This window comes from Amphiprion ocellaris, chromosome 6 (assembly GCF_022539595.1).
Source record: "Amphiprion ocellaris isolate individual 3 ecotype Okinawa chromosome 6, ASM2253959v1, whole genome shotgun sequence".
NCBI classification, from domain to species: domain Eukaryota; kingdom Metazoa; phylum Chordata; class Actinopteri; family Pomacentridae; genus Amphiprion; species Amphiprion ocellaris.
The window spans coordinates 9433544-9458423 of NC_072771.1; the positions used below are offsets into that span (position 1 = coordinate 9433544).

The following is a 24880-nucleotide window of genomic DNA, read 5'->3' on the forward strand; positions in this document are numbered from 1 at the left end:
ATGCCTGTAATACAAACATCCAGTCTTTTCTCTTTTTACCGAAAAGAACCATAAGAATAATCAGTCAAAAAAACCCATAAAAATCCATTATTCCTTCAGCTAAAATTGTTGACATTTCACGTTATAGATTATAGCATATCTGTAAATTATGTATAAAGCTCATAAAGGAAAATTTACCAGTCAATTTCCAGAACAGATTTGCAAAAAGAGAAAGTAAGTAAAAGGAACAGAGAACTTCATAAAACCAAGATTTAGGACCAAATTAATGGAATACTGCAGTTCTCTTAAAGTGGTCAATTTATGGAACAATCTAGACAAGGAATCAAAGGAATCTAAGTCACACACAAAAGCAGCCTATTATTAAAATAGAAAGGAATGAATTGAGAGTATCATAGTGCTTACTATGAGTGAAAACTGTGATAGGTGTGAGAGTGGCTGTGCAGGCCTCAGACTTTAGAGCCATTTATATAAAACTGATTGTTGGATATAAAGGGGTAGAATAAATAAAATTATTCTGCTCCCTTTCATTCAGAAGTTTGGAAACTTTTGTTTTTGTGTAGTATTGAATTGTTTTTTTGTTGTTTTTTTTCTCGGTGAATTAAATAAAAACTGAAACTAAACTAAACTTAGGATAAAATGTACATGTGTTTATGCAGTCTTAGCTGATGTTGAAGGACACAGGACAACTGTGGGCCAGAAACTGTTCATGTTTCAGAGCTATTTCAACACAAGTTAAGGTCGGTTCTCATTAGGTCAGTCAGGATTACTTAAATGTCGGGTGGCTCATTCATGTTGTAATTAGCAGGCATGCATGCCACATGAACAGGTGAATTCCACAGCCAGTGTGCCTCTGTCAGTCCTATCTCGGGAATGTAGACGGAGTATTTCCTCATTGCAGCTGGGTGGAGACTCCTGAGGAGGCCAGTTTTTCTCACTTGCACTTCCCTGTTGGCACAGTGTGGAGGACAGCAGTCACAGAGGAAGAGACGACACTGAAAGAACTCTCATTTAGGAGCAAAAGGTAAGCAGTCTAAATGTGAAGAATTTATCACTTATCTCAGAAACAATTCAGCTTATGTGAACTGAAATGAACAACATGTGCTGACAGATACTGGATAATGTACAAGGAAATATTCCAGAAAAACTGGGCCGAATGTTACAACTTAACATCAGTGCAGTTTCTCTGTGGCTTGCTATTGATTTTTCAATCCATTCTAATGTTTCTAAATTCAATTTTAGATGGTTAACAGATAAGGCTTGGTATATGAGTTAGGATATCTGTCACTCCGGTCCCTCCATCCTCATCTGCCTCTCACATATTTCTATATGTGTTACTGCTGTATTATATGTCTTACTATGCAAAAATTTGAACCAAGGAGGTGAACAGATTAACTGATAAAAACAGAGGAAGAGACACAAGGCTAAATACACCCAAGAGGAGAGGGTAACTGGGAACAGATGGAGGAAGCAAGACAAACATGACACATATTAACAACACACAAGACTTGAAGGAAATAACTAAATATCAAAAATTATAAAGATTCTGAATTAAAACTCATCTTGTGACACATATTTTAGAAAGATTGTTCTCAATTTTGCTATTAGTTCAATACTTTATCCTAATTGACTAATTAGCCCTGCAAACAGACCTATCAAAACAGACCCAGGTCTACAACAGTAATGTTCTGGACTACTGATCCGAAGGTCAGAGGTTCAAACCCCCAAAGCGGCCACTGTCGGACCCTTGAGCAAGGCCCTAAACCCTTCCTGCTCCAGGGGCACCGTACCATGGCTAACCCTGTTCTTTAACCCCCCCAATTGGGGGACATGCAAAAAAAAACCCACCAAATTAGCAGCCGCCAACGGAAGCTTGAAATTGTTCGCAGTCACCCCTCAGTGACTTACAAACCAACAGACCACAAACAATACACAACTTACACAGAGGAACCAGGACAAACTGCTCACAAATACCAGACACCTTGACTGAGAGCTTGGTTGCAGATATATACTGGTGTGTGGTGATTGCTGGGGTCTTCTAAGAGGAGGAGTCGTGGTGGTGGACCAATCCGATGTGTCGGGAGGTGGGGAGGACCAAGGGTGGGAGGAAGTCTGGAGGTCCAGGCTAATCACTCCTCATGAGTGCCAGGTGTAATCTGGAGCTCAGTCTTCAGCCAGGTGTAATCAATCCCCCTCTCCACAAGCCATCCAGACACACAGATCATATGAGGTTACGATCTCTGGAGATTGTTTTGGTCATTTATCAAAATAAAACAAAAGCAGAGAAGAACATCGATGTTGTGTGTTAATGTCTGTATGTCTCTTTTACTTTGCTCCGCCACAGACCAGAATGCTTTACACTGAGTTACTGCGGTTATGGGATGAGTCGGTGCAGGCTGTGGATGTCAAAGACTGGAAAAGAGCTCTGGCCACACTCGAGCAGATCAGTGAGCCCACTTCTCGCACGTTTTTCAACACTGCCTCAGCTCACCTGGCCCTGGGACAGCTGGACCTGGCCATGAGGGTGAGTCTTCTGATGTGATTCAAATGAAAGGGCCACAGAACAAATTCAACTGCAAAGCTCCACTTTACCCCTGAATCATCTTCTTGCACTGACTGACCGACTGTGTTCTCTCAGCTTCAATAGTAATAATATTTATATTATTATTAGTGGTGGGACGCGATTAAAAAAATTAATGTAACTAATTAACGGCTTTGTAATTAAATAATCGCAATTAATAGCATTTTTGTCAAATAGCAATATTTGACACAAAAAACAAAGTTTTTCAATTCAAATAAATTTTGGTTGATGACTGAATCGATGAATAGACATACGTGAAGTTAAACAACAAAAGTGTTTGTTTAATTTATATTTATCTGCATTTTTCATTTGTCTACTACATTCACAGATTACTGCAAACTCAAAGTCCAACTATAGCGATTATATTCAACATTTTAAGACTTTTTGAAAACACTTTCAGTATCTTGAAAAGTGGTCTGTTGTGGGCTGGCAAATCCGGTGCGAGCAGGGGTGGACTGGCCATCTGGCATACCGAGCACTGTTCCAGTGGGCTGGTGTCTCTAGTGGGGGCTGGTCAACAGGTTTCCTCAGTGTTACCGGTATGCCAGAAAATAGGAAACTGAGAAAGGTGCGATTTAAATGGGTAATTTTTTTAAACAAATTATTTTCTCTGTAATTAATTAATCGAAATTAACATCGAAATTAAAGTCCCAGCCCTATAAATGCAACACATATACAAGCTATTTTTTAACAAGTTCTTTAAACATCATGTTACGATCATTTACAAATTGTCTCTCAGGATGTCTGTGCCAGTTGCTTCTGGGTGGAAACATTCTTTTACCGCCTTTATTATTCGTTTTTTTCTGTTCTGTCTTGCTTTGTTGTTGTTATTGCAAATGGCCTCCATAGCAGATCCCCTTGGCATATTGCTATTTTCTTGGCTATATGCATATTCATAGTACCCAATCTTACCTCTTCCAGTGAGGAATTAATGTAACTGGATATCTTTTGTTTGCAAACATATGAATGGAAATCCAGTCAGATTTGTTATGTTACACATCTCTGTCCAGTCTGATAGTGTGCATGATTGTTTTATCTAAAGAACTCGTAGGCGAAGGAGGCAGTGCCATTAAAGCCTTCTGTTAGCAGATGCAGGCTCCTAAAAAATGGAATAGACCTCCATGAAATTTGAAATGAACTCAGTTGTTTGGAGTGTTTGAGTCTTAATTATGTTTCCGCAACCATTTTGCTCTTCTTTAAGAAAAAAAACATAGGCAAAAAAGAAGTAAGCTTTGGATCATGTCTTCACCAGTCATGACAATGAGGACTGCCGCATGGTTGTTTACCCTCAGTTACATCCTGGCCAGCTCGTGATTACCCACATTTGGATTTTCTTTGGCTTCTGTAACTTACAAAGAAGGAATTGAAAAGTTAAAAGTGAATAAAAATCCTAAACCAACCAGGTTTAGGGGGCTTGCCTGCTATTAATGTAGTTGTTAAAGTGACTACATTGTAACAAGAGTGTCCAAGTTGGACATGAGCAAATGAGTAAAACTGTATCCGTATCTAACGTGGAAATCACAGCTACTGAATGCACACACTGTAAAAAGAGAGCATATTGAAGTTGTTTCATCTGTTTGCTTTCATGCTGAATTTGTCTTGTCCCTTTTCTAATGTCCAGGCGTTACACTTCTGCATCTCTAAGGATGAACGTCTTGCTGTCGGATTCTTCCAAAGAGCAGCCGTGATGATGCAGATTAACAGGTAGAATTCAGCACCATTTCTAAATACTGACTTCAAGTCCATATCACATGGAAGGTAAAGTTTCATTAAAAAATTTCACTGACTAAGATTTTTTTCAACCAAAACACAATACATACATACACACAATGTCAACTTGTAGTAACTACAGCATTAATAAAAACATGTACAGTTTTGTTTTGCATTTGCAGAACTTGTTTAAGGTTAGAAAAAAATGGAGATCTGGTTTAATGCAGAACTTTTGTTAAACAATGCTTTTGCTGCCCAAACCAGAGATGCGAGTTTGGATGTGAACCACAATTCTGCTGTTTCCCTGCCCACCATACATCCTAACAGCCTGTATGTTATTTGACGTAGTTCACATATTTGTTGCGTTATTCATTCATGAAGATTTCACACCAGAACATATTCCAACAATTGCTTATGGTTGTTAGCTTAGTAACAAGAAAAGCACTCAGAGTGCAGTACTCTGTCAAGGCTGTTCATTCCCCCATATGGCATTGTCAGAAATGCAGCATATTTTTGTAGAAATGCAGCTTTTGTGTATTGGTTATTGACGATCGGAAATCATGGCACTATAGAATGGGGCCATTAAATATAGACGTAAACACAAACAAAATGATGTTATGCTGAGCACAGGCATGTGTTATACATGTGTGCGGATACCGAATTGCATGGCCTAAATATGTAGCGGGCAACAGGAATTGATGGGACTTGGAAACACCCCCACAATTTAATCAATTGTCCCTTGTATCATTGCCAACGGATGAGTCTGTAGTAGGATTGCAATCATGTGATCGTCAACAGGCAGCTGACGTAGTGTTCACTTGTCTTAGTTACAGTGACACCATGCCACTATCTTGCAATGATACAGAAATCTTTAACAAATCCATAGATCCAGACTATAAGCTGCATCACTGCCAAAATGTAATGAGGTGGTCCTTGTGTCATTTCTGGCCTTGCCTGAAAATTTCATTCAAATCCATTAGTCCATTTTTGAGTAATGTTGCTAACATACGGAATAACAGACGGACAGACAAATATACATCGATCATCACATAACTCCACTGAGTTCCTTGGCAAAGTAATAAACGAATGTAAAGTTTTAGGCAAGTGGTAAATCTAGAAACATTTACTAGAGGCAGGGTAGCACTGGAGGACACCCCCAAAACAAAAATATTGTTGTACCTCTATCGGAACAAATATGCTTTTATAATATTTATTTTCACATTATGTTAGACATTTCCCCAACTTTCCTAATAATGGACAGCAGTAACAACAAACCAGTGTTCATGCAACACACTGCACAGTTCTTACTGCATCGGCACTACCTGGTCTGAAAGCGACAGTTTCACAAATATATGTAAATCATTACTGTCATTCTTAGAACAGTTCTATTCCTCCTGTGCTTACTAGGGATATTCAAGTCATAGTCAAGAATTGAATCACTCAGTGTGGAATTTCTTTTTAGTCTAGGTAACCATTATCTTCTGCTATTGGATTGCATGAGGTAGAGTGAAACATTCAATGAAGGCTGACAATGTTACGAAAATATGAAAAATAGAAGCGAGGACATAGCTTTGCTCTATCCATTCTTTAGGAAAACTGTTTGATGATGTTAATGCCAGCATATCATGTGATTCACTGTTTTCTTCTTCTACCAGCTAAAAAGGTTATGCTAACAGTCAAGTCAATTTATTTATATATAGCACGTTTGAAAAAACAACCAAGGTTGACCAAAGCACTTTACAGTTCAAAAACAGAAAAACACGACAAAATCTGTAAGGAAAATATACAGTTCAAGATGAACAATTCCATATAATGGGTGTCATCACTGAGCTACAGATCAAACAAGGTTGTGGGACATGTGTTCCATGTATAATAATTATTATTTAAAATATGTTGATTAAAAATTAGTTCACACATTTACAAGAGACATTAATGAAAAAATAATACAAAAAATGGAGTTTAAATTACATTTTAGTTGTTTAATTTGAGATTCAATTTGGTCATCAGGGAGGTGGGACAAGAGAAAAATGACATTTTAAGGGGAACTCCAGACTTATTTGGTATTTTCAAAAGTATTTTCAAACATTCTTTTCTCCTGGTATTTTTTTTATTTTTTGTTTTGTAGATTTGGTCACAGGACAAGTACATTTACACAACAACTGCATTTTTTTTAGTGTTTTGGACATTAATTTTTTGAAATGTGATGGGTGGGATGTAAAATGTCCTCTGATTCTGGAATGACCTTTAGGCTACCAGTGCAGAATCCAGACTATTGCTTTGCAATAAGAAAACGTCTAAACACCTAAACCACATGTTGTTGTCTACTTGCATGTTTATGTGGAGCCCAAGATCCTGTCTTTTCATTTCAGTTCATTAAAATTAACGTTTTTTTGTTTTTTTTTAATCCATTCTTGTGCATCTCTGCATTTGTCTGCATTGCTTTCTGTTCAGGTTGGAGGAGGCGCTATCAGACTGTATCTGGGCACAGAAGCATATGAGAGGGAATGTGGTCATTGACTACAAACAGCTGGGACTGAGATTCAAACTCTACAGTTGGCAGGTCTGGCATTCAGCCTCACTCACATACACACTGGGAGATGTCAGTCTCCAACATTTGTATGACATATCATGATTAAATAAAAGAGAAATTCCCCACCTGGTCGGTCGATACTTCAGAATGAGACCAGAGAAAATTGCATTCATCTTGTACAGTTCAAATGTCGCACACACCTGGAAACTAACAAAGCCTCATTGATGGAGACGGAAGACGAGGTTACACAACCTCACATATTTCTCACAGTACAGATAAGACATATTGGAGCTTCCCAGAGACAATGCACCTTTTCCACCAATAGGCTAATGTCACCATCAGATTGAAAAATCACATCATAAGACACGGTCTACTTCATTTCAACTGCTTAACAACCACACTGATTGGAAAGGGAATCAAGACAGAGATCATCGGTAAAATGTATTAAGCCCAAACACTTCAAAACCATACATACAGTCTATATCCAAAATAATGAACTATACAAAGATACAAATCTACACATACAAAGGGAGGGTATGTGTAAATATTAAAAAAAAAAAAAAACAACACAAAGTTACACCATTATAAAATAAAATTGTAAAAACCAAAATTACAGCCATTTTTAAATTTGCACAAAGAATTTTAAAAATCCCACTGGTGAAAATGAACTTAAAATTTTTATGCTAGCATAATAAATAGGATAAAGAATGTATCCTTTTGCATTTCTCGCACAATATTTTTCTTCAAAGTAGAAAAAGTGGCAGGCTATTTAAGTCACAGCTCCAACAGAAGCATCTAATGCACAGACATGTTACCCCAGTGAATACTGGAATGCTGCTTTGCAGCCTTTGTAGCAGAACAATATTTTTTGATAGCATCATCCGTCAGCTTCTTAAACTCAAGGGTAGCTTTTGTTCCAAAACCAAAAAATAAGTTTGGAAAGTATGAAATTGTAGCTAAGTAATCACTGAATCATTGGTATTGTCTCATAAAGCTGTTGTAGTTTACTCTGGAAAATGATGCTGTAAAATCCCCATGGGAAGGTTTTCACAACACTAAAGATAATGTGAATAATAAAGGGATGGTCCTGAAATATGTACTTGTGATGTATCCCCTAGGTGTCATACAATGCAGCAGCTGTGTACTGTCGAATGGGCCAATGGGAACAGGCCAGAGACGTCCTGCTGTTGGCCTCTCAAGCAGGACGAGGGACAAACATAGATGCGGCTTTGGACAGCATTGCGGTGAGTATCACAACTTCCAGCTTATTAAGCCCTCTACAGACACGGGACTGGAAAGGCTTAAGTGACAAATTTCCAAAGTCACTTGCCCTTGCACTATTCTGCCATACTTAATGTTCTAACAAAGACAGAAAGATGAGGAGGATTTTCCAAAGTCATAAAAGGTTGGTTTGTCATCACTTTCTAAAAAAACAACAAAAAAAACCAACCATACATAATAACTTCCTGGAAAGGAGGAGTAATTGGCTGTGTTCCATTTGGCTATGCTGACGTGCTATGTATCATGTAGCAGCAAGGACAGGGAAATCTAATTAAACTGAGTACGATATAATGCTGAAGCCCTGTCAGCTGATAAAGAAAATCAAGGTAAATAGAGGACAGGCCAAAAATTAAAGCAAAGCTAAATCATGGTCTGTTGTGAAACTGATATTGCTGCAGCTGACATTGAACCAATGTCCATCCTACATTGGTTCGATGTCCTGAGGGGTAGCAGGTCAGTTTATTTCAGGGTTGGTGATGGATCCCTTTTATACATGTGAGACTATATCCTTGAGCACTAAACTCCAAATTGTTCTTTTTTTATGTGCCAGATTTCTGTGTTTTTTTTTGCCAAATAATTATTCTCACAAAGCCCAGAGCTGAAATAGAAATGTAATGGTCTTCTAGCATAAATAGTGATTTCATAATTCCAAAAAAATATTTAAAAGAACCCTTTAATGTGACTTTGAAAACAGAAAAAAGAGGTCTTGGCTCCTCTCCTGGTGCCTGAGGGTGTGGTGTTTCGTCCCAGGAAACAGGACGTGGAGCAGCTGCAGCAAAGAGACTTCTTGGGGAAGCCAAAGGTAGAGTGAATGTTTTGTCACGTTGATGATGTGTAAAATGTGTTGTTATTAAATGAAGAATTTACTCATGCCAATATAAGGAACAATAGGACCACAAAATAGAATGAAAGTCAAATCAACATTGTCATCCCAACAGTGCACATAAGGAAAACAGTAGATGAAATTGTATTCATCCCATGATCAAAAAAAGAAACCTGAAAGTGCCAAACACTGCAGCTCTTTAAATGGCCACTTGAAGCTGGCATCTAAAGCAAATCAATCCCCATAGACCCTCATTTTAAAATATCTTTATCTTTTTTTTTTCAACAGGAATAAACATTTACAGTCTGGCCCCAAAAAATGGTTTTGATCTTTATAACTGACTCCTTGTTCCTGACAACTGGATTTTTTTCTATAATGCACCCATTAAAACAGTATTCAGGCTTAAAGTTATGCATAATTAAGGACGTGGCCAGTTTGAGTGGCAGGTGGGGGCCATCAAAGTGTAGTCTAAGGCTCAGAGACATTTACATGCCTGCGTCAGCTTCACTCATGCTGCAGATCTTTGCTCATTCCTTGGATAAGCTGAGGATTGAGAGGAGTCAGGCGCTGCCATGGTCAGAGCATCACACTGAGCTTCAAAACCACAGTTCAATCACGTTGTCATTTTAAGACAAAAATGGGGAAAAAAGTAATTTTGTCACATAAAGATGAATTTTTAGGGATTTAATGAATGACCAAAAAGGGATGTAGTAGTATATTAAATTCCAAAGCCTTGTGTTGTTGAGGGGGCCCGAGATAAAATGTATTTTTTTTGTTTTTTTTTAAATGATGCATATCCTTATTTATGTACAGTTTGATCAAATTAGGTCATTAGTAAAGATAACTATTACAATGGAGATGGATGGTCATATTGAACTTAATTTTTGATACCACTGTATTTAAAACAAAAAAATAGGAAAGAAATGAAATTAGAAATGAATCTTTATGTTAGATGGTAGAATACTGTTCTGCCTACTGAGTCCTAAGTAGAAATGACTGGTAAAACTGGTGTAGCTTGACATACAAGAGCAGGAGAAAGCTGCATGAACAAGCCATTGCCTTCAGGTGAAACTGCCTCTCAGGCTAATTAATGTACGTAAATTAACCTTAGCAGATACAAAGTACATCGACGAGAGTGGGTCAAACTCCCATATATGTGCTCTTTGCTTGGGTGAGAATGTGATTTAAAGGCCAGCAGAGGTATGCTAGAACAAGGTTAGGGAATTGCATATGAGGGTTCTGTTGCTCTATGTAAAGATAGCTGTGAAACAGAAGTTAACAGGGATCTGTGATGGTCTGGAAAACCTGCCTTTTACCCTAAGTCAGACTAAGATAGACCCCGGCCCCCTCATGACCCTGTACAGGATAAAATAGTGTATAGAAACAGGACAGATGGACGGACGGATGAATGAATGAATGAATGAATGAATAAATGAACGGATGGATGGATGAATGAATGAATGATGGATGGATGGATGGATGAATGAATGAATCAATGGATGGATGGATGGATGGATGGATGACAGATGGATGGATGATGGACAGACAGATGGATGAATGAATGAACAGATGAATGAATGAATGAATGAATGAATGAATGAATGAATGACGGATGGATGGATGGATGATGGACAGACAGATGGACGAATGGATGGACAGATGAATATTTTGACAAGAATACTGGGCTTCCAACTTTTCTCATATTTCACTCTGTATAAATGACTAAGCATGGAACAGTGTAATTTCTCACATACTCATTGATAGAAATACCACTTTTAACCTTTGTAATATGATAATAAAATATCTATTTTCCATTAAATTAAACTACAAGCAGTCACACTCAGTATTCATTAGTGTGTGATGCTCTACTATTGCAGGTGATTTCCTCTATGATTCCCAATGATGATTTTGGAGGTTTTGAACCTCTGAGGCTGCAGGTAAGTCTCACTGTAGTATTAGTATTAGTATGAGTAAAGATGTTGTCAGTCACTCCAGCTGCTGATTTTCATTCTGTCTTCTGCACAGAAACCTGGTTTCTATGAACCCAAGACGGATGGAGCTCAGTAAGTTTAAAGTATAATCATGTGAGAAATAGTTACCCAAGTTGAAACCTTACTGTGAGGGTAATGGCACTGCTGAACAACACATAACAGTAACGCAATGCTTCTAGATGTATGAATGAGTTTGTCTTTTCACTTCCTGTTAGGGATTCTCGATACATGCGTGTGCGGGGTGCTTACATGGCTCGGGCCCCGGGACACCTGACTGTTCCAGGAGGGGCCATGGTGTTTTTATTTGGAGAGGAGGACAGAGACGGGATGACAGCAGTCATATATGATGGACAGGTGAGCAGAGATCTGTACTGGGCCAAAGATAGACTGTACATCTTGTACACTCATGGTCAGACTGTTGTTGATGCATTTGCATGTTCTAAGAAAAATGTTTGTTTCTCTGCCCAGGCCTCAGACACAATTACATCTTGTAATACAATTACAATATGAAAATTTGAAAGCGGCAGAACAAGCTAAAAACACATTTTCAGGCAATACATCCAGCAACATCACTATTCATCTACAGCTATGTTTGTGTCCACCTAGTCAAGTCCAAAAATCTATCTCCTTTTAGCTCTGTTTTTGGTCTCCACTCTTCAAACAATATCCGTCTGTTTGGCTGCTAAATTCTCCATGGTGTTTACCAGCTAGTCTTTAACTGTCTCTGCTGATCAGGTGGTGAAAAATGACTTCATCGGATCTTCTGCTAACACCAGTGGGAATGTTCCACACTACATACTAATTTAAGAAAGGTTGATTGTGTTTTATCACAATTTATAAAACACAATTCACTTATACTAGAAATATACAAGCTAATACCGCTGATTTTTGGGTGTGCTGTTGATGGATACTATTCTTCCATACTCTAGAGAGATATGGGAAAACATAAAGGACAAAAATCTGAAGAGACAAATTTAGTGTTCTTTGTGAAGTTTATTAGGTAGAGACGTTACATCAGTTCCTGTTAGTGTAAGGTGGTGAAATATGAAAATAAAACAATATGCTTTGATGTATGCTGCACAACATGTAAAAAACTAACTCAAAGTCTGGATTGGGGACACATTTCAACTATCTGCTGCTGCAAATGAGGTTGATGATGGCAGTAAGCCATACAGTACATGTTTGGTAAAGATGTAATAGATGGCTCCAAACCAGTACAACTGGATAAAAAATGCTAGCAAGCTCCAACAAGTGTGGGCAGCTTTTGAAGGTTCATCCCTACAAATCACTTTTTTTTACATTACACAGAATAATTTTATTAAATCTTAAAACAAATTGATAATATTGTAGCTTTAAATTCATTTCGAAGCATTTTTTTAAGTCCCCTTCAACGGCTGTTGTCTGTCAGTTTATTTCTGAAATTGTTACACTGATCTTGGTGCGTGTACAACATTGTTTTGAATGTAAACACCCTAGTAAATGAAAAAATTAAATGAAAGAATGATTAGCTCAGAATAGCAGGTACTGTACTGTGCTGTATTAAAGATACAGATCAAACGATCTGGATTAGAGCCACCCCATCCACTAAGAGAAAATTTTGACTAGTCTGTAAAAAAAAAAAAAAAAAAAAAAAAAAAATCATATTGACTGAATTGTTCAATCTTTGTGTTGATTTTATGCAGTCTTATTAATTTACATGTATTTATTTTTTATTTAAAATAATAATGCAGCATGAGTGATAATTTTATATAGGATTATATTTTTGTTTTATATTATTGGGAGTATTATTGTATAGTATTGGGAGCAGACAACACAGTGCTGATAATGAACAGTGAAGAAAAGTTGCAAACCATAGTATCCATAATTAATACAGAGAGCCAAAAACTTAGTCTGTTTTTAAACAAAAAGAAAACAGAAGTAATGGTCATTTCAAAGAAAAATGTAATCCCAAACTGTAACATAGAATTAAACCAAGAAATACTGAAGCAGGTTCATTTCAAATATCTCGGTTCATGGATGACATCAGATGGAAGGTGTGAAACAGATATCAGATGTAGAGTAGCAATGGCAAGAACAGCATCTATGAAAATGAAACATATGCTGACAAATAAGAAAATATCAATTAGCATCCGTACGAGAACTCTCAACTGTTACACTCTACCAGTTCTAATGTACAGATGGGAATCTTGGAACATAATAGAATGTCAAACAAAATCACTACAGCAGAGATGTGGTTTTACAGACGCATACTACGTACATCTTATATCACCAGAATAAGCAATGACGATGTTTTAGAATTACTATACACAACTTATATACTACTGAACAAAATTAGGAAACGGCAAGCAACATTTTTTGGACACATCATAAGGAAAGAGACTCTGGAGTATATTGTCTCAAATGGAAAAAATTAATGAGAAGAGAGGACGAGGCAGACAGAATGAAAATGATAGGCGGACTGACATCATGGCTACACATGGAACAGGCAAGAGTCACAATTCAGACAGCAAAAGATCAGATTAGCTGGAGAGAAATGATCGCCTACATTGAATGGAATGGCACTTGATTGATTATTAATGGATCACATAACACTATGATAAGTGGTAGTGATGAATCTACAAAGAATTATCAACTCAGTCAGCAGCTTACCTCAACCTTGTTCACTTTCACAGCATCATTTCATCTGTATCAGGCAGCTGTTTGCCAAGAAAAGCTCTAAAAACCCACACATCACTACCTACACTACAGCACCAAATGTCAGAGACGAGCTGGAAAACATAGTTTAGCAGCCATAGGGTCAAACAAAGTGGAATCTGAAAACATTCCGACCTGATGCTCTCACTAGTAAAGATCAGCATACTAAACACTCTAGGAGAAGCTTCTCACTCTTTGCTGATCACCACTGTTTCTGTCTAAAGAGCAGGCCATCTGGTCAGTCATCAGTGAAACAATCGGCTGAAGTGAATTAAGTTTTAGTTCTGAAGCTTCACAACCCACCAACGTGTGCCACCATCAATGGGCTGCTATTTCAAATTGTAGATATGTAATCAGCATTTAATTTAATCTGCTGCTATTAATACAGAATACAGGGGGTCGTCAATTTAAGTTGGAGTTCTGTTCCTATGGCCCATTTTAAGTCGACTTTAGCCGCGAGTCGGAACTCTGGCAAAAATGTAAACAAAGCCGTTAAAAGTCATGAATACCAATGACTTTCACACATGTATGAGTCATTTTACGAAAAGGTAACAAAACTCTTTTTATAACTCTATTTGATCACGCTTGGGACCCATAATGAAGAGCAACAAGTTAGCAAATGTAGCACAATCCTAGGTGGCAACATATTCGTCCGCTCCACTTGCCAACTAGTTCCACGTAACCAGTTCCGACATTACGACAAAACGCTGTAGGTTGAGGACGTCGTAAACTGAGGACCGCCTGTATTACTTAGAACCCTTGACTTAAACATTTAGTTAATAATGAATATAATAAGGTTTCCAGTTTTTTTTAATGCACTGTAAGTGGAGAAATGAATATTTTAGAATTATTTTTAGAATAATCATTTACCTTGATAACCAAGCAAGCAGATTCATGAGAACATAAATTGCAAGGAGGATTTTGACCAAATCGTACAGGCCTAGATGTCTGTTAGGTGGTCACAAATATGAAAATATGAGTCCAAATGAATGATAATGTTGCTGGATGGAAGTGTGAACATGGCACAAAACATGGTTCTTATACAACTTATGCGACGTAGGTACAACTTAAAAGGTGGACTTGTTTTTGCTGCAAATTACAAAAACAAATATACAAAAAAAACCCTGACAGGACTCAGACAAAGTTGTGTATTTTTTATTATTATTATTATTATTATTATTGTTGTTGTTGTTGTTGTTGTTGTTGTTGTTGTTGTTGTTGTTGTTGTTGTTGTTGTTATTATTATTATTATTATTATTATATATTATTTTGAAATAAAATCAGTATATATTTGATTGCTTCTTCTTAATTTTCAGAGAGGACTCCTGCCAGTGTCCCTGCTCGAACCTGCAGATGTCAAGATGTCCAGTGGCAAAAAGCAAAATGTAAAATATTACATCATGCAGTAATATCCTTTCTGATACTGTGCCCAACATATTCAAGGGTAGTTTGGAGGGGGGAAAAACTTGGCCTGGGCTTCAGTTTTATTGGGGCACTTTACCAACTCCTCAAAATTATGATTCATGCTGAGCAGAGTTTCATCCCAGGCAAAGTCAGAACAGTTGCATGTACTGAGTTGAACAAAAGATAGAAATGTTCTGCTGGAATTCAATCTAATGCTTTTTTCTCTTGTGGAAGAATACTGTTTCATTGATTCTCCTGTCTTGATTTCTTTCACAGAAAGTTCCCAGTGGGATCCCCCTCCCACCAGGGTTCAAGCCTCCCACTCGACCACAGGCCCAGAACAGCCCTGCAGCTCCTCCTCAGGGTAGAGCTCAATCACACACCTCCAAATCAGGTTTGATCGAAAATCCATTTTCTTTAGAAGACCTGTCCGCCGTCATTCCTCTGATTTCTTTTCCCAGATCATTTCAGGGTCACAGCGGTATTTACCATGTGTTATTTCATGTCCACGTGGATTCCTAGAATTTGTTGTTGCAAAGATTTTATATTTGTAAGTTTGTAAGAGTCATGGCAGGTCTGGGAATCCAGGTGTGGACACTAGCAGGCAGAGTTCACAAAAAGGATTTATTTGCCAAAAGGAAAAGAATGCTAACCGATATAGAGGGCAAAACTACAAAAACTCTAACAACAGATGGAGGGATCTGAGGAAAACGAATATACTCACAGGACAGGAGACTAAACTGAAGGGGCAAGCAGGCTTGGAGAATCTGGGTCTAGCAAGAAGAGTCAGAACTGATGAGGGCTGGAGAAAAGCTGAAGGGGGGCAGGCGGCAGTGGCTTGGAGAAGGAATGTAGGAAACGGGTCGGGGACCAGCAGGGAAATGGGGTTTCATTATCTATGGTCTGACAGAGTGGAGGAATGAACAGGGCTTTTTTGATAACAGGTAATTATGAACAGGTGAGCCAATCAGCACAGCTACCTCCAATCCCTGCAGCTAAACACACTGTATGCAGGGCTGAATGACAGAGAAGGAGAAGAAGAGAGGGATGTAGAAAGAGGGAGCTGGGCAGGGGCTGGGACTGAGTCTGGGGTGGGGCTCATGACAATAAGTTCATCCATCCATTATTTTGTTTCGGAGCAAATCAATTCAACAACTGTACAGATTGTCATTGCTAGAAACAACTATAGAATTTAGTGCTACTTACAGCAAAACAGAGACAAAGGTTTGAGACAGTTTCTATTCATCAATTAGCCTTTCAACACCGTTAGCCAAAACAATGTAGCATTAGAACACAGAATTGATAGTTGCTGGAAATGGGCCTCTGTAGCCCTATGGAAATATTCCATTAAAAATCAGCTGTTTCCAGCTAGAATAGTCATTTACCACATTAACAATGTCTAGATTGTATTTCTGATTAATTGAATGTTATCTTCATTGAAAAAAAACTGCTTTTCTTTCAAAAATAAGGACATTTCTAAGTGACCCCAAACTTTTGAACGGTAGTGTATACATATATAGACATATACATGACATTTTTGCATGTTCTGTAGGTGCTATGTACCCTGTCTAAAGCCTTGATTATAGTCATGTGGAGGTAGCTGCAGACTCTAGGACTCAGGAAGAGTCTGTTCCTAACACGTGCAGTTCGTATCGACATATTCTGCACATGCACATTATTGTCCTTGTAACATGGTTGCAACCAAATTTTGTGCTGTGTGCAGGAGGGTCCATGCAGGTTCTTATGGACTTGGAAACATGCAGAAAATTATCTCACATGGACCCTCATGTGCCTCAGGATGTGCAAAGTACAGCCAGATCCATAAATATTTGGACATTGACATAGTTTTCAGCATTTTGGCTCTGTACACCACCACAATGGATTTGAAATGAAACAATCAAGATGTGCTTTAATTGCAGACTTTCAGCTTTAATTTGAAGGAATTTACATCTAAATCAGGCCAACAGTGTAGGAATTACAACACATTTTAGATGAGCATTCCACCTTTTTAAGGCACCAAAAGTAATTGGACAATTGGTTGCTCAGCTGTTCCATGGTCAGGTGTGTTATTCCCTCATTATTTCATTTACAAGGAGAAGATAAAAGGTCTAGAGTTCATTGCAAATGTAGTATTTGTGTTGTGCAAGTCAAGGGTATGTGTGATGTAAATTTGGGCCCATGTATGCCCCTCTATGGATGTCTACCTGCAGTCCAAAACTTGTGACCCCACAGATTGTATGTACTGCAAGCATACAGGCTGCAAAATGAAAATAAATGGAGCCTAAGACAAATGTTTGTTATAAGGAGAGATGGTACAATAAAATTATCATCTGCAACATACATTTATAATTCATCCTTTTTGTATAATTGGGGTATACAACTGCCAGACTATATAGGTGGTTTGATTTTTACATGCTTTCTATCAACAGAACCCAAATACAGCAAGAAGTTCTAAGTTCTCTAGAAATCTTGTGCTAGAAATAACTGTGCTCAATACATCTCAGGAATAACCACTGACATGGTGCTGCAGCCCAATCTGGAATTAGCTGCCATATCCAATAAAAACTGGAAAGTTACAGCCTCTCAACTACATTCATAGGAACCATGTGTGTTTTTCTGTGTTCAATATGCGTGGCAATGTGATCATCTAGCAGGCCTGCCTCTGTAAACTGAGGCATGAACAGAACAATGTGCACGTCTGCTGTCATGCTGAAAAAAATAATTTACCTTAATAGCAAGTACACATCCATAGGTTAGTGTGTCAGCACAGGACAACCATGGTTACTGTGATGATATTTGTTTGCAGGAGACAGCTGTGCATGGTTGTGTTGCTGTGATGTTGCTTGTATCCAAGCTGCCTATGGCCCGTCCACAGTGGTCTTTTCCTCTGAGTTTTGTCTGGAAGCTAAACTCAAGCTGTTTTTGTAAAAGTTTAAGCCCTGCTATTGGAGGGTGTAACGGTTGTGGTTTCATGTAGGCTTTGGAATCACAGTTGTTTGCTGATATCAATTGTCAGTGAATTGTCAAAAAAACTGTAGAATTATATTTGTGTTGTGGAATAGATTCAGACAGCACAACGTTTGGCTGTCTAACCTCCCATTAGACTTGTATTGTATGTACTCACTCTACCTTCCCTGCATTTACCCTGCAGCACATTTTAATGCAGACACTCCACCTCCATCCTACACTGCTGCCACCCACGTGCTGCCAACAGCCTCAGAACCTTCCAAGTATGCAGCCACTGCAGCCAGCGACCAGGTAATATCCTCCTTTGAAAGACCTGATTTATATGCACATGGTAGATGATGGAATCACATCGCTTTTCCCCTGCCACCTCTAGCTTTTGACACATGCACAGACACACTCTCCTTGTCTTTCTGCCTGATCTAGAGATAGATGATTTTGCCAACTTGAAGAAACTACTTTTCAAGGTTCAACTTAATGCTGATGTGTCCTGATTAAGTCACTAAAATGCTCAGGGAACGCAGAGGTTTAGGATATAAATATTCTTTTGTGTCTCCATGTGCCACAGTGACCTGAAAAGACTGGTTCTAATGGAAGGTACCAAATGCACTTCCTATTTCACATATGCCACCTAATAACACTTTCCTCGCTATCAAGGTTGTTCAGGAAGGTTGTACTTCAAACTAATGAGGACAATGCTTTTTCATATCTTCTGGTTCATAACAGAAAAATAGACATTTTTGTCTCTTTCCCATACAATTTAAATCATTTCACCAGCTCCGTGTACAATTACTGTTACAGATTTTTCTGTTGATCTAATATTAGTACCAGGGTCAAGGTAATTAATATCAATCCTAAAAATACAATTGTTAAAAGCAGTTCATGTTCCATCATGTAGGATAGATAAATGTTAACAGACTAATATTAAAATTTTGTTGATCACAAAATAATAAAGCACTACATTTTGTTGGTCTGTTAGTGACCTAATCATTAACACAACAGAGACACACACAGCACTGACAGAACATGTAAGTACTGTTTTGTTTTTAGTAACAATCTTATTGTTGCTAGCACTGATGCTCAATCACAGCTCCATATCAGTAGCATGGGCTGTTATTTTCTGAGTTTGTCTCACATTATTGCATCCGTTTACCTCTTTCCTGCTCTCTGTGCTCATATATTCTACATTTGATTACAGCCAAATACCTAATTAAAGCTGTTCTCATTTACATATGCTGTTGTCAGACAAAACAAGTATGAAATAAAGACCGTGTTTGGCAGCAGTCACTACAGCCATTTCCAGTCTGCTGCCAATCACCACCACCACTACTGATTTTACAACTGCAGCGTTGTCCGACAAGCTCATGTAGATATAAGTTAAAGACAACCGCTGTGCTGACAGTTCTGCTTCATTTACAAATAAAATGATCACTTTAAAAGTTAGAAATGACAAAATGTTTGTCTGACACGGACATTCATATCTGTGTCATTTTGGTATCACACAGTCATCACTCTGTTGATTACAACTGGTTCAGAATGCAGCTGCCTGTCTTCTAACCCGCACATCTCCCCCACCCTCTCCGCCCTCCATTGGCTCCCGGTCCATCATCGCATTGAGTTTAATATTTTAACATTTGTTTTTAAAACTCTTCATGGTCTTGCTCCATCATACTTATCTGAGCTTTAACCATCCACCTCCCTAGCAGAGCCCTTCAGTCGTCCACTCAGATGGTGCTGGACGTGCCCAAGTTTTGGTACAATCAGTGGGGTGATTGTTTTTTTTTTGATGTTGCTGCTCCGAGACTCTGGAACGCACTTCCACTGGAACTTTGTGTTCTCACCAACCTGTTGCTATTCAAGTCCAGACTAAAAACCCACCTATTCAGACGTGCCTTTGACTCCTAGCACTGTTTTATTTTCATGTTGTCCCAAAACACCTTATTTAAATGTTAGTAATTCATCTGTGCTGCATTTTGGTTTTATGGGTTTATGGTTTTTTTAGTAACCAAATTGGGCTGCACAGTGGTGTAGTGGTTAGTACTTTTGCCTTGCAGCTAGAAGATCCCAGATTCATGTCCCGGCTTTCCCGGGATCTTTCTGCATGGAGTTTGCATGTTCTCCCTGTGCATGCGTGGGTTTTCTCCGGGTACTCCGGCTTCCTCCCACAGTCCAAAAATATGCTGAGGTTAACTGATCATTCTAAATTGTCTGTAGGTGTGAATGTGAGAGTGATTGTTTGTCTCTGTATGTAGCCCTGCAACAGACTGGTGTCTTGTCCATGGTGTCCCCTGCCTTCGCCCGAGTCAGCTGGGATAGACTCCAGCCCCCCCATGACCCTAATGAAGATAAAGCGGTGTATAGATAATGGATGGATGGATGGATGGATGGATAGTAACCAAATTGTATTGTTTTGTTTATCATGCTGATAGATAGCACTTTGGTCTTCTTTTATGTTGTTGTAAAGTGCTCTATAAATAAATTTTGATTTGAACATAGAACCTTTAATTACTCTTTGCCGTCTGGATTTCAGCCTGAAGGGGATAATATGACCATCAGCTATGTCATTATAATAGATTAAAGCCTTTTTCAGACATATGACATGGAGCATTACCAGATTCCTCAATCTGTTAAAGTGATAGCATTCTAGTCATTCAGACATGGGTCACTTTTCCATCAATGTTTCTCCTGGCTGTATTCACACATACACTCCAGTGCCAGAGAGAGCAGTGGTACATGTGATATTTATCCTTCACATGAGACTAGACAATACACTAAGTGATTCATAAAACATATTAATGCAAAAACAGGCTGAAGCTAAACTATTAGCATCTGATCAAATTGTTCAAATAACTAATAGGCCAGTTTATCTCTGATCTCTTAAACGATGAAACTGAAAGTTTAGGACTCAACCGGAGAGTGGCTGCAATGTGACAAAATTGATCATTACATCAGGATTCATGGATGTGTGTGTAAGAAAATATATATAATATTACAATAGTAAATAATACATTCTTTAAACATTTTAGTAGATTCTTTTAATGTTTCTTTTCGTTTTCTTACAAAAGCAGAAGAAATTTTATTTCCAGGATGAAAAGTAAAAAAACATTTAAAAAACTTTTGCCACTTGGAAATCACGAAAACTTTTGTAAAAATAAGACGACTAACTCGGACCTGTGAACAATCAGAATTGATGCAGCTGTAGTATATTTTATCTCTAAATGTGCTTCTGCTTGTTGCTCCCAGGCTAGCTCACTTCAGGGATCAGAGACGGGATCTGTGTTGGTGAAGGTCCACTACATGTACACTATGGCTTTGTCTGTCCCGCTTAACACGTCATACGATGAAATGAAGGAACGAATCGCACAGAAATTAGGGCAACCAGCATCTCAGCTGCGCCTCAGGTAACGTCACACCTGCCAACTCACTTCTGTCTCCTTCAGTTTCAACAAATAATGCTTTCTAAAAAAAAATGCTGCATCATCATGGTATAAAAGACATATTACTGAAGCATTATGTGGCATTTAATGATTTATAGCAACAAAACCAGTTCATTTGTCTAGTAGTTGAAATAAAAATTAAGGCTGGTATCAACAAAAAACTGACATCAAAGCAACGGTGTTTCAGTGCTTAGATTTATCAGATATTTATGCCCTTCCCTTCACTGCTACTCCTGTCTGTCTCATCAGACATAAGCAGCATGGCTCCCATGTGCTGACACCTCTGCGTGGGGAATTGGAGCCAGGTGGCACCATGCAGGAGGTGGCTGAGGCCGGCAGAGTCACCCTGTGGTGCCAGGTAAGGACTTCATCATTTTTAAAGCTGCACTAATCTATCTTTTTGATAGTGTGGATCAGGTATGGAGGGCCTTGCTCCAAAGAAAAACAGACCAGTGTACACCACCTGCCAACAGGCTGACATAGTTAGAGAATTGCATGTAGAAGCTAAGAGACATTCACAAAGACACAACCATGCACGCTTACACTCTCACTGACAGCCAGTTTAGAATCATCAATTACCCTAAGCTTGTCCTTGGACTGTGGCAGGAATCTGATGAAAACCCACACAGGAGAACATGCACACCTGACACAGAAAAGCCCAAACCCATGCCCTTCTAGCAGTCAGGCAACAGTACTATCCCAATATTTGTTTTTATTATATGGAGTATAGGACACAGAGCAGAAATGGAGCTGGTGCTCCTGCTCTGTTTGTTGTTGCTTTTAGTGAATATGAATAAGAAAATGATTCTAATAATATATGCATTGCAGCCTATTAAGGTTTAAACAGTACACATTATAAAATTGTTAAAATCGTGAATCTGCTGCACCGACTTTACATAGATTTTTATTTCGAGTGCCCTAAAGTTCCTAGAAAGTTTCTACCTTGTTTTATTTCCTTTCTTACACACAAACTCAAATAATTGTCCAGTTTACTGCTTTACTTATGTTTCCTCATTGTGCTATTGTATTTTAGACAGAGGACCCTCTGGCCAACCGCACCATCCTCTACCAAATGGTGGCGCTTTATGACTACGCTTCTCAGGGCTCAGAGGACCTAGAATTTAGTGAAGGAGATACCATTGACATCCTGGGAGAAGGTTAGTCACAAATCAACCTCACACTGAACTGCTTGCCAAGAGAATCATAAGTCTTTTCTCTGTGGCTTAAAATATTCTCATGCCGCTTCATTCGCTGATCAAAAGTGAGACATGCTCTTTGTGTTTCCTTCTCATACTCTTTTAGTTAATGAAGAGTGGCTGGAGGGACACTGTGCAGGAAATATTGGCATCTTCCCCCGCTGCTTTGCCTACATGGAGGACAACAACGTCAATCGGAGCTCAGAATTTTAAATGCACATGTGCCTCTGTGCTTCTCTTACAAAAACCATTAACCTGTGAATGGTGGCTATTTATAGCCTCAGAACAACCAAACGGCAACCTTGCAGGGCCTAACGTGCATTCAGTGCTAACTATGGTATGAATACAATGTTTCTGTTGTAGCTCAGAGTATTACTGGAAAAGTGTTTTTGCTGACAATACATATCCATAGACCTACACGGCGAAGAAATGGATTTATGGGTAATTGCAAGTCACTGAGGCTTACAAAAAGCACCTGAAACCCCAAATCGCAAGCTGACTGGGTGATTAAACTTCTCTGAGGACATGAGATGCGATGACAGCATACACACTACATAGAAACACAAGTGCATCTCATATTATTGCAATATGATGGGAAAGATTCAACATATTCATCAGGCATTGCTCAAATGGGAAAATATATATATTCTCACGCATAAACTGAAATATTTCAAGCCTTTATTTGTTTTAATTTTGATGCTTACAGCTCATGAAAGCCCCAAAATCAATCTCAAAATCAATGAACCCTAAATGCTCCCACACAAGACCTTTAATCCGTCAACTGGCAGAACTCAAAATGTCTGCCTTTAAGTTCTTAGTCTGACTGAGTATGCACAAACACAGCCATGGGGAGGACTGCTGACCTGCTGTCCAGAAGACAATCACTGACAAGGCATACAACTTGAAAGTACATCGTCTGACAGGATCAGCTGTTCACAGATCGTTCTATCAAAGAATATTAATGGGAAGGTAACTGGAAGGAAAAGGTGCCGTAAGAAAAGGTGCAGAAGTAAAAGGGATGACTGCAGACTTGAGAGGATGGTCAAGAAAAAGCGCATTCCAGAATGTGGGAGAGATTCACAAGCAGTGAACTGAAGCTGGAACCAGTGCATCCAGAGCCCCGTAACTGACGCGGCCGGGAAATGGACTTTGCAAAGTCTCTCCTGAACATCCAACAACATCAGAAGCATCTTACCTGGGCTAAGCAAAGAAAGAACTGGACTGTTGCTAAGTGGTCCACAGAAGGTAAATTTTGCATTTATTTCATGAGCAATAAGCTTTTAGCTTCAAAGTTGAAACAAATAAAGGCTTGAAATATTTCAGTGTAAGTGTACGGAGTCTAGAAAATCTATATTTTTCCCTTTTTGCAATGTCTGATGCATGATTTGAGATGCACTTGTGCAAAAGAAACAAGTGACCTGCTTGCATGAGAATAATTTCAACTTGTGTCTATGATGCAAAAAACATATGTTTACATTAAACCTGCTTTCCTTTTCCTGTTTATATACCCTCTGGTACCACTGCAATATTCCTGTCATATCCTTTAATGTTCAAATGAGATTGAATTTAAAAATTTCACCCAAAGTTTTTACAGTTTTTTTTTTTTTTTTTTTTTTTACAGGGTTGTATTATTGGTTTGATCTGACAGCTGTAAGGTGTGTTCGGTTTGCTATGCTTATCTGATGTTAGCTGGTTATCGTTGTCATTATAGGAATTGTGGTGAATTAGTTGTTTATAGTAGTAAATAAAGGAATTTATACACGGTGGTTATAAAAAAATGAAGTTTTGTGACATGAATATTGAAGGTGTTTAAAGTTTTTGCTGTTCTTTGGCAAGAAAATGTTCTAACCTTCAATTTGATCTACCGTTATAAACTGAATTCTATTATACTAATAGGCAGGCATTGGTATAGCACAGCTGACTAACCTCAGTTGCAATAAAAAATATATTCTGATCAGAAATTGGCAGAAAAATCGGTGGTTGCTGACCCTCCTCTCTAACTTCTTGATGGTCAAGATGGGAACTGCATAGATGAGGAGGGGCCACAGGATTCTGGGAAGAAAGCCGTGCTGACATACCTAAACTTTAAACTTCCCAGATAGGCCTGACTGCAGAACACAAGTATATACACTACCAGTGAAAAGTTTGGACACACTTTCTCATTCAATGTTTTTTTTATTCAATTATTTTATACATTGTAGATTAATATTGAAAACATTAAAACTATAAAAGAATACATATGGAATTATGTTGTAAACAAAAAAGTGTTAAT

The 24880-nt window shown here is 38.4% G+C and overlaps 1 protein-coding gene across 2 annotated transcripts; it reads left to right on the plus strand.

Moving 5' to 3' along the window:
- The first annotated feature begins 895 nt into the window (after positions 1–895).
- On the plus strand, positions 896–24369 carry noxa1 (NADPH oxidase activator 1). 2 transcript variants are annotated; one of them, XM_023285236.3, is made up of 16 exons: positions 896–1021; positions 2347–2521; positions 4200–4282; positions 6740–6848; positions 7937–8062; positions 8794–8901; positions 10800–10859; positions 10948–10985; positions 11129–11267; positions 14924–14992; positions 15288–15405; positions 18163–18269; positions 21219–21376; positions 21662–21770; positions 22446–22569; positions 22715–24369. In XM_023285236.3, exons 2-16 carry the CDS (start codon positions 2348–2350, stop codon positions 22819–22821), a joined length of 1629 nt encoding a protein of 542 aa, XP_023141004.2. In that variant the 5' UTR covers positions 896–1021; position 2347; the 3' UTR covers positions 22822–24369. The 2 variants fall into 2 exon arrangements, with proteins under 2 accessions (XP_023141004.2, XP_023141005.2); XM_023285237.3 differs by having other exon boundaries at positions 912–1021; positions 2342–2521.
- The last annotated feature ends 511 nt before the right edge of the window (positions 24370–24880 follow it).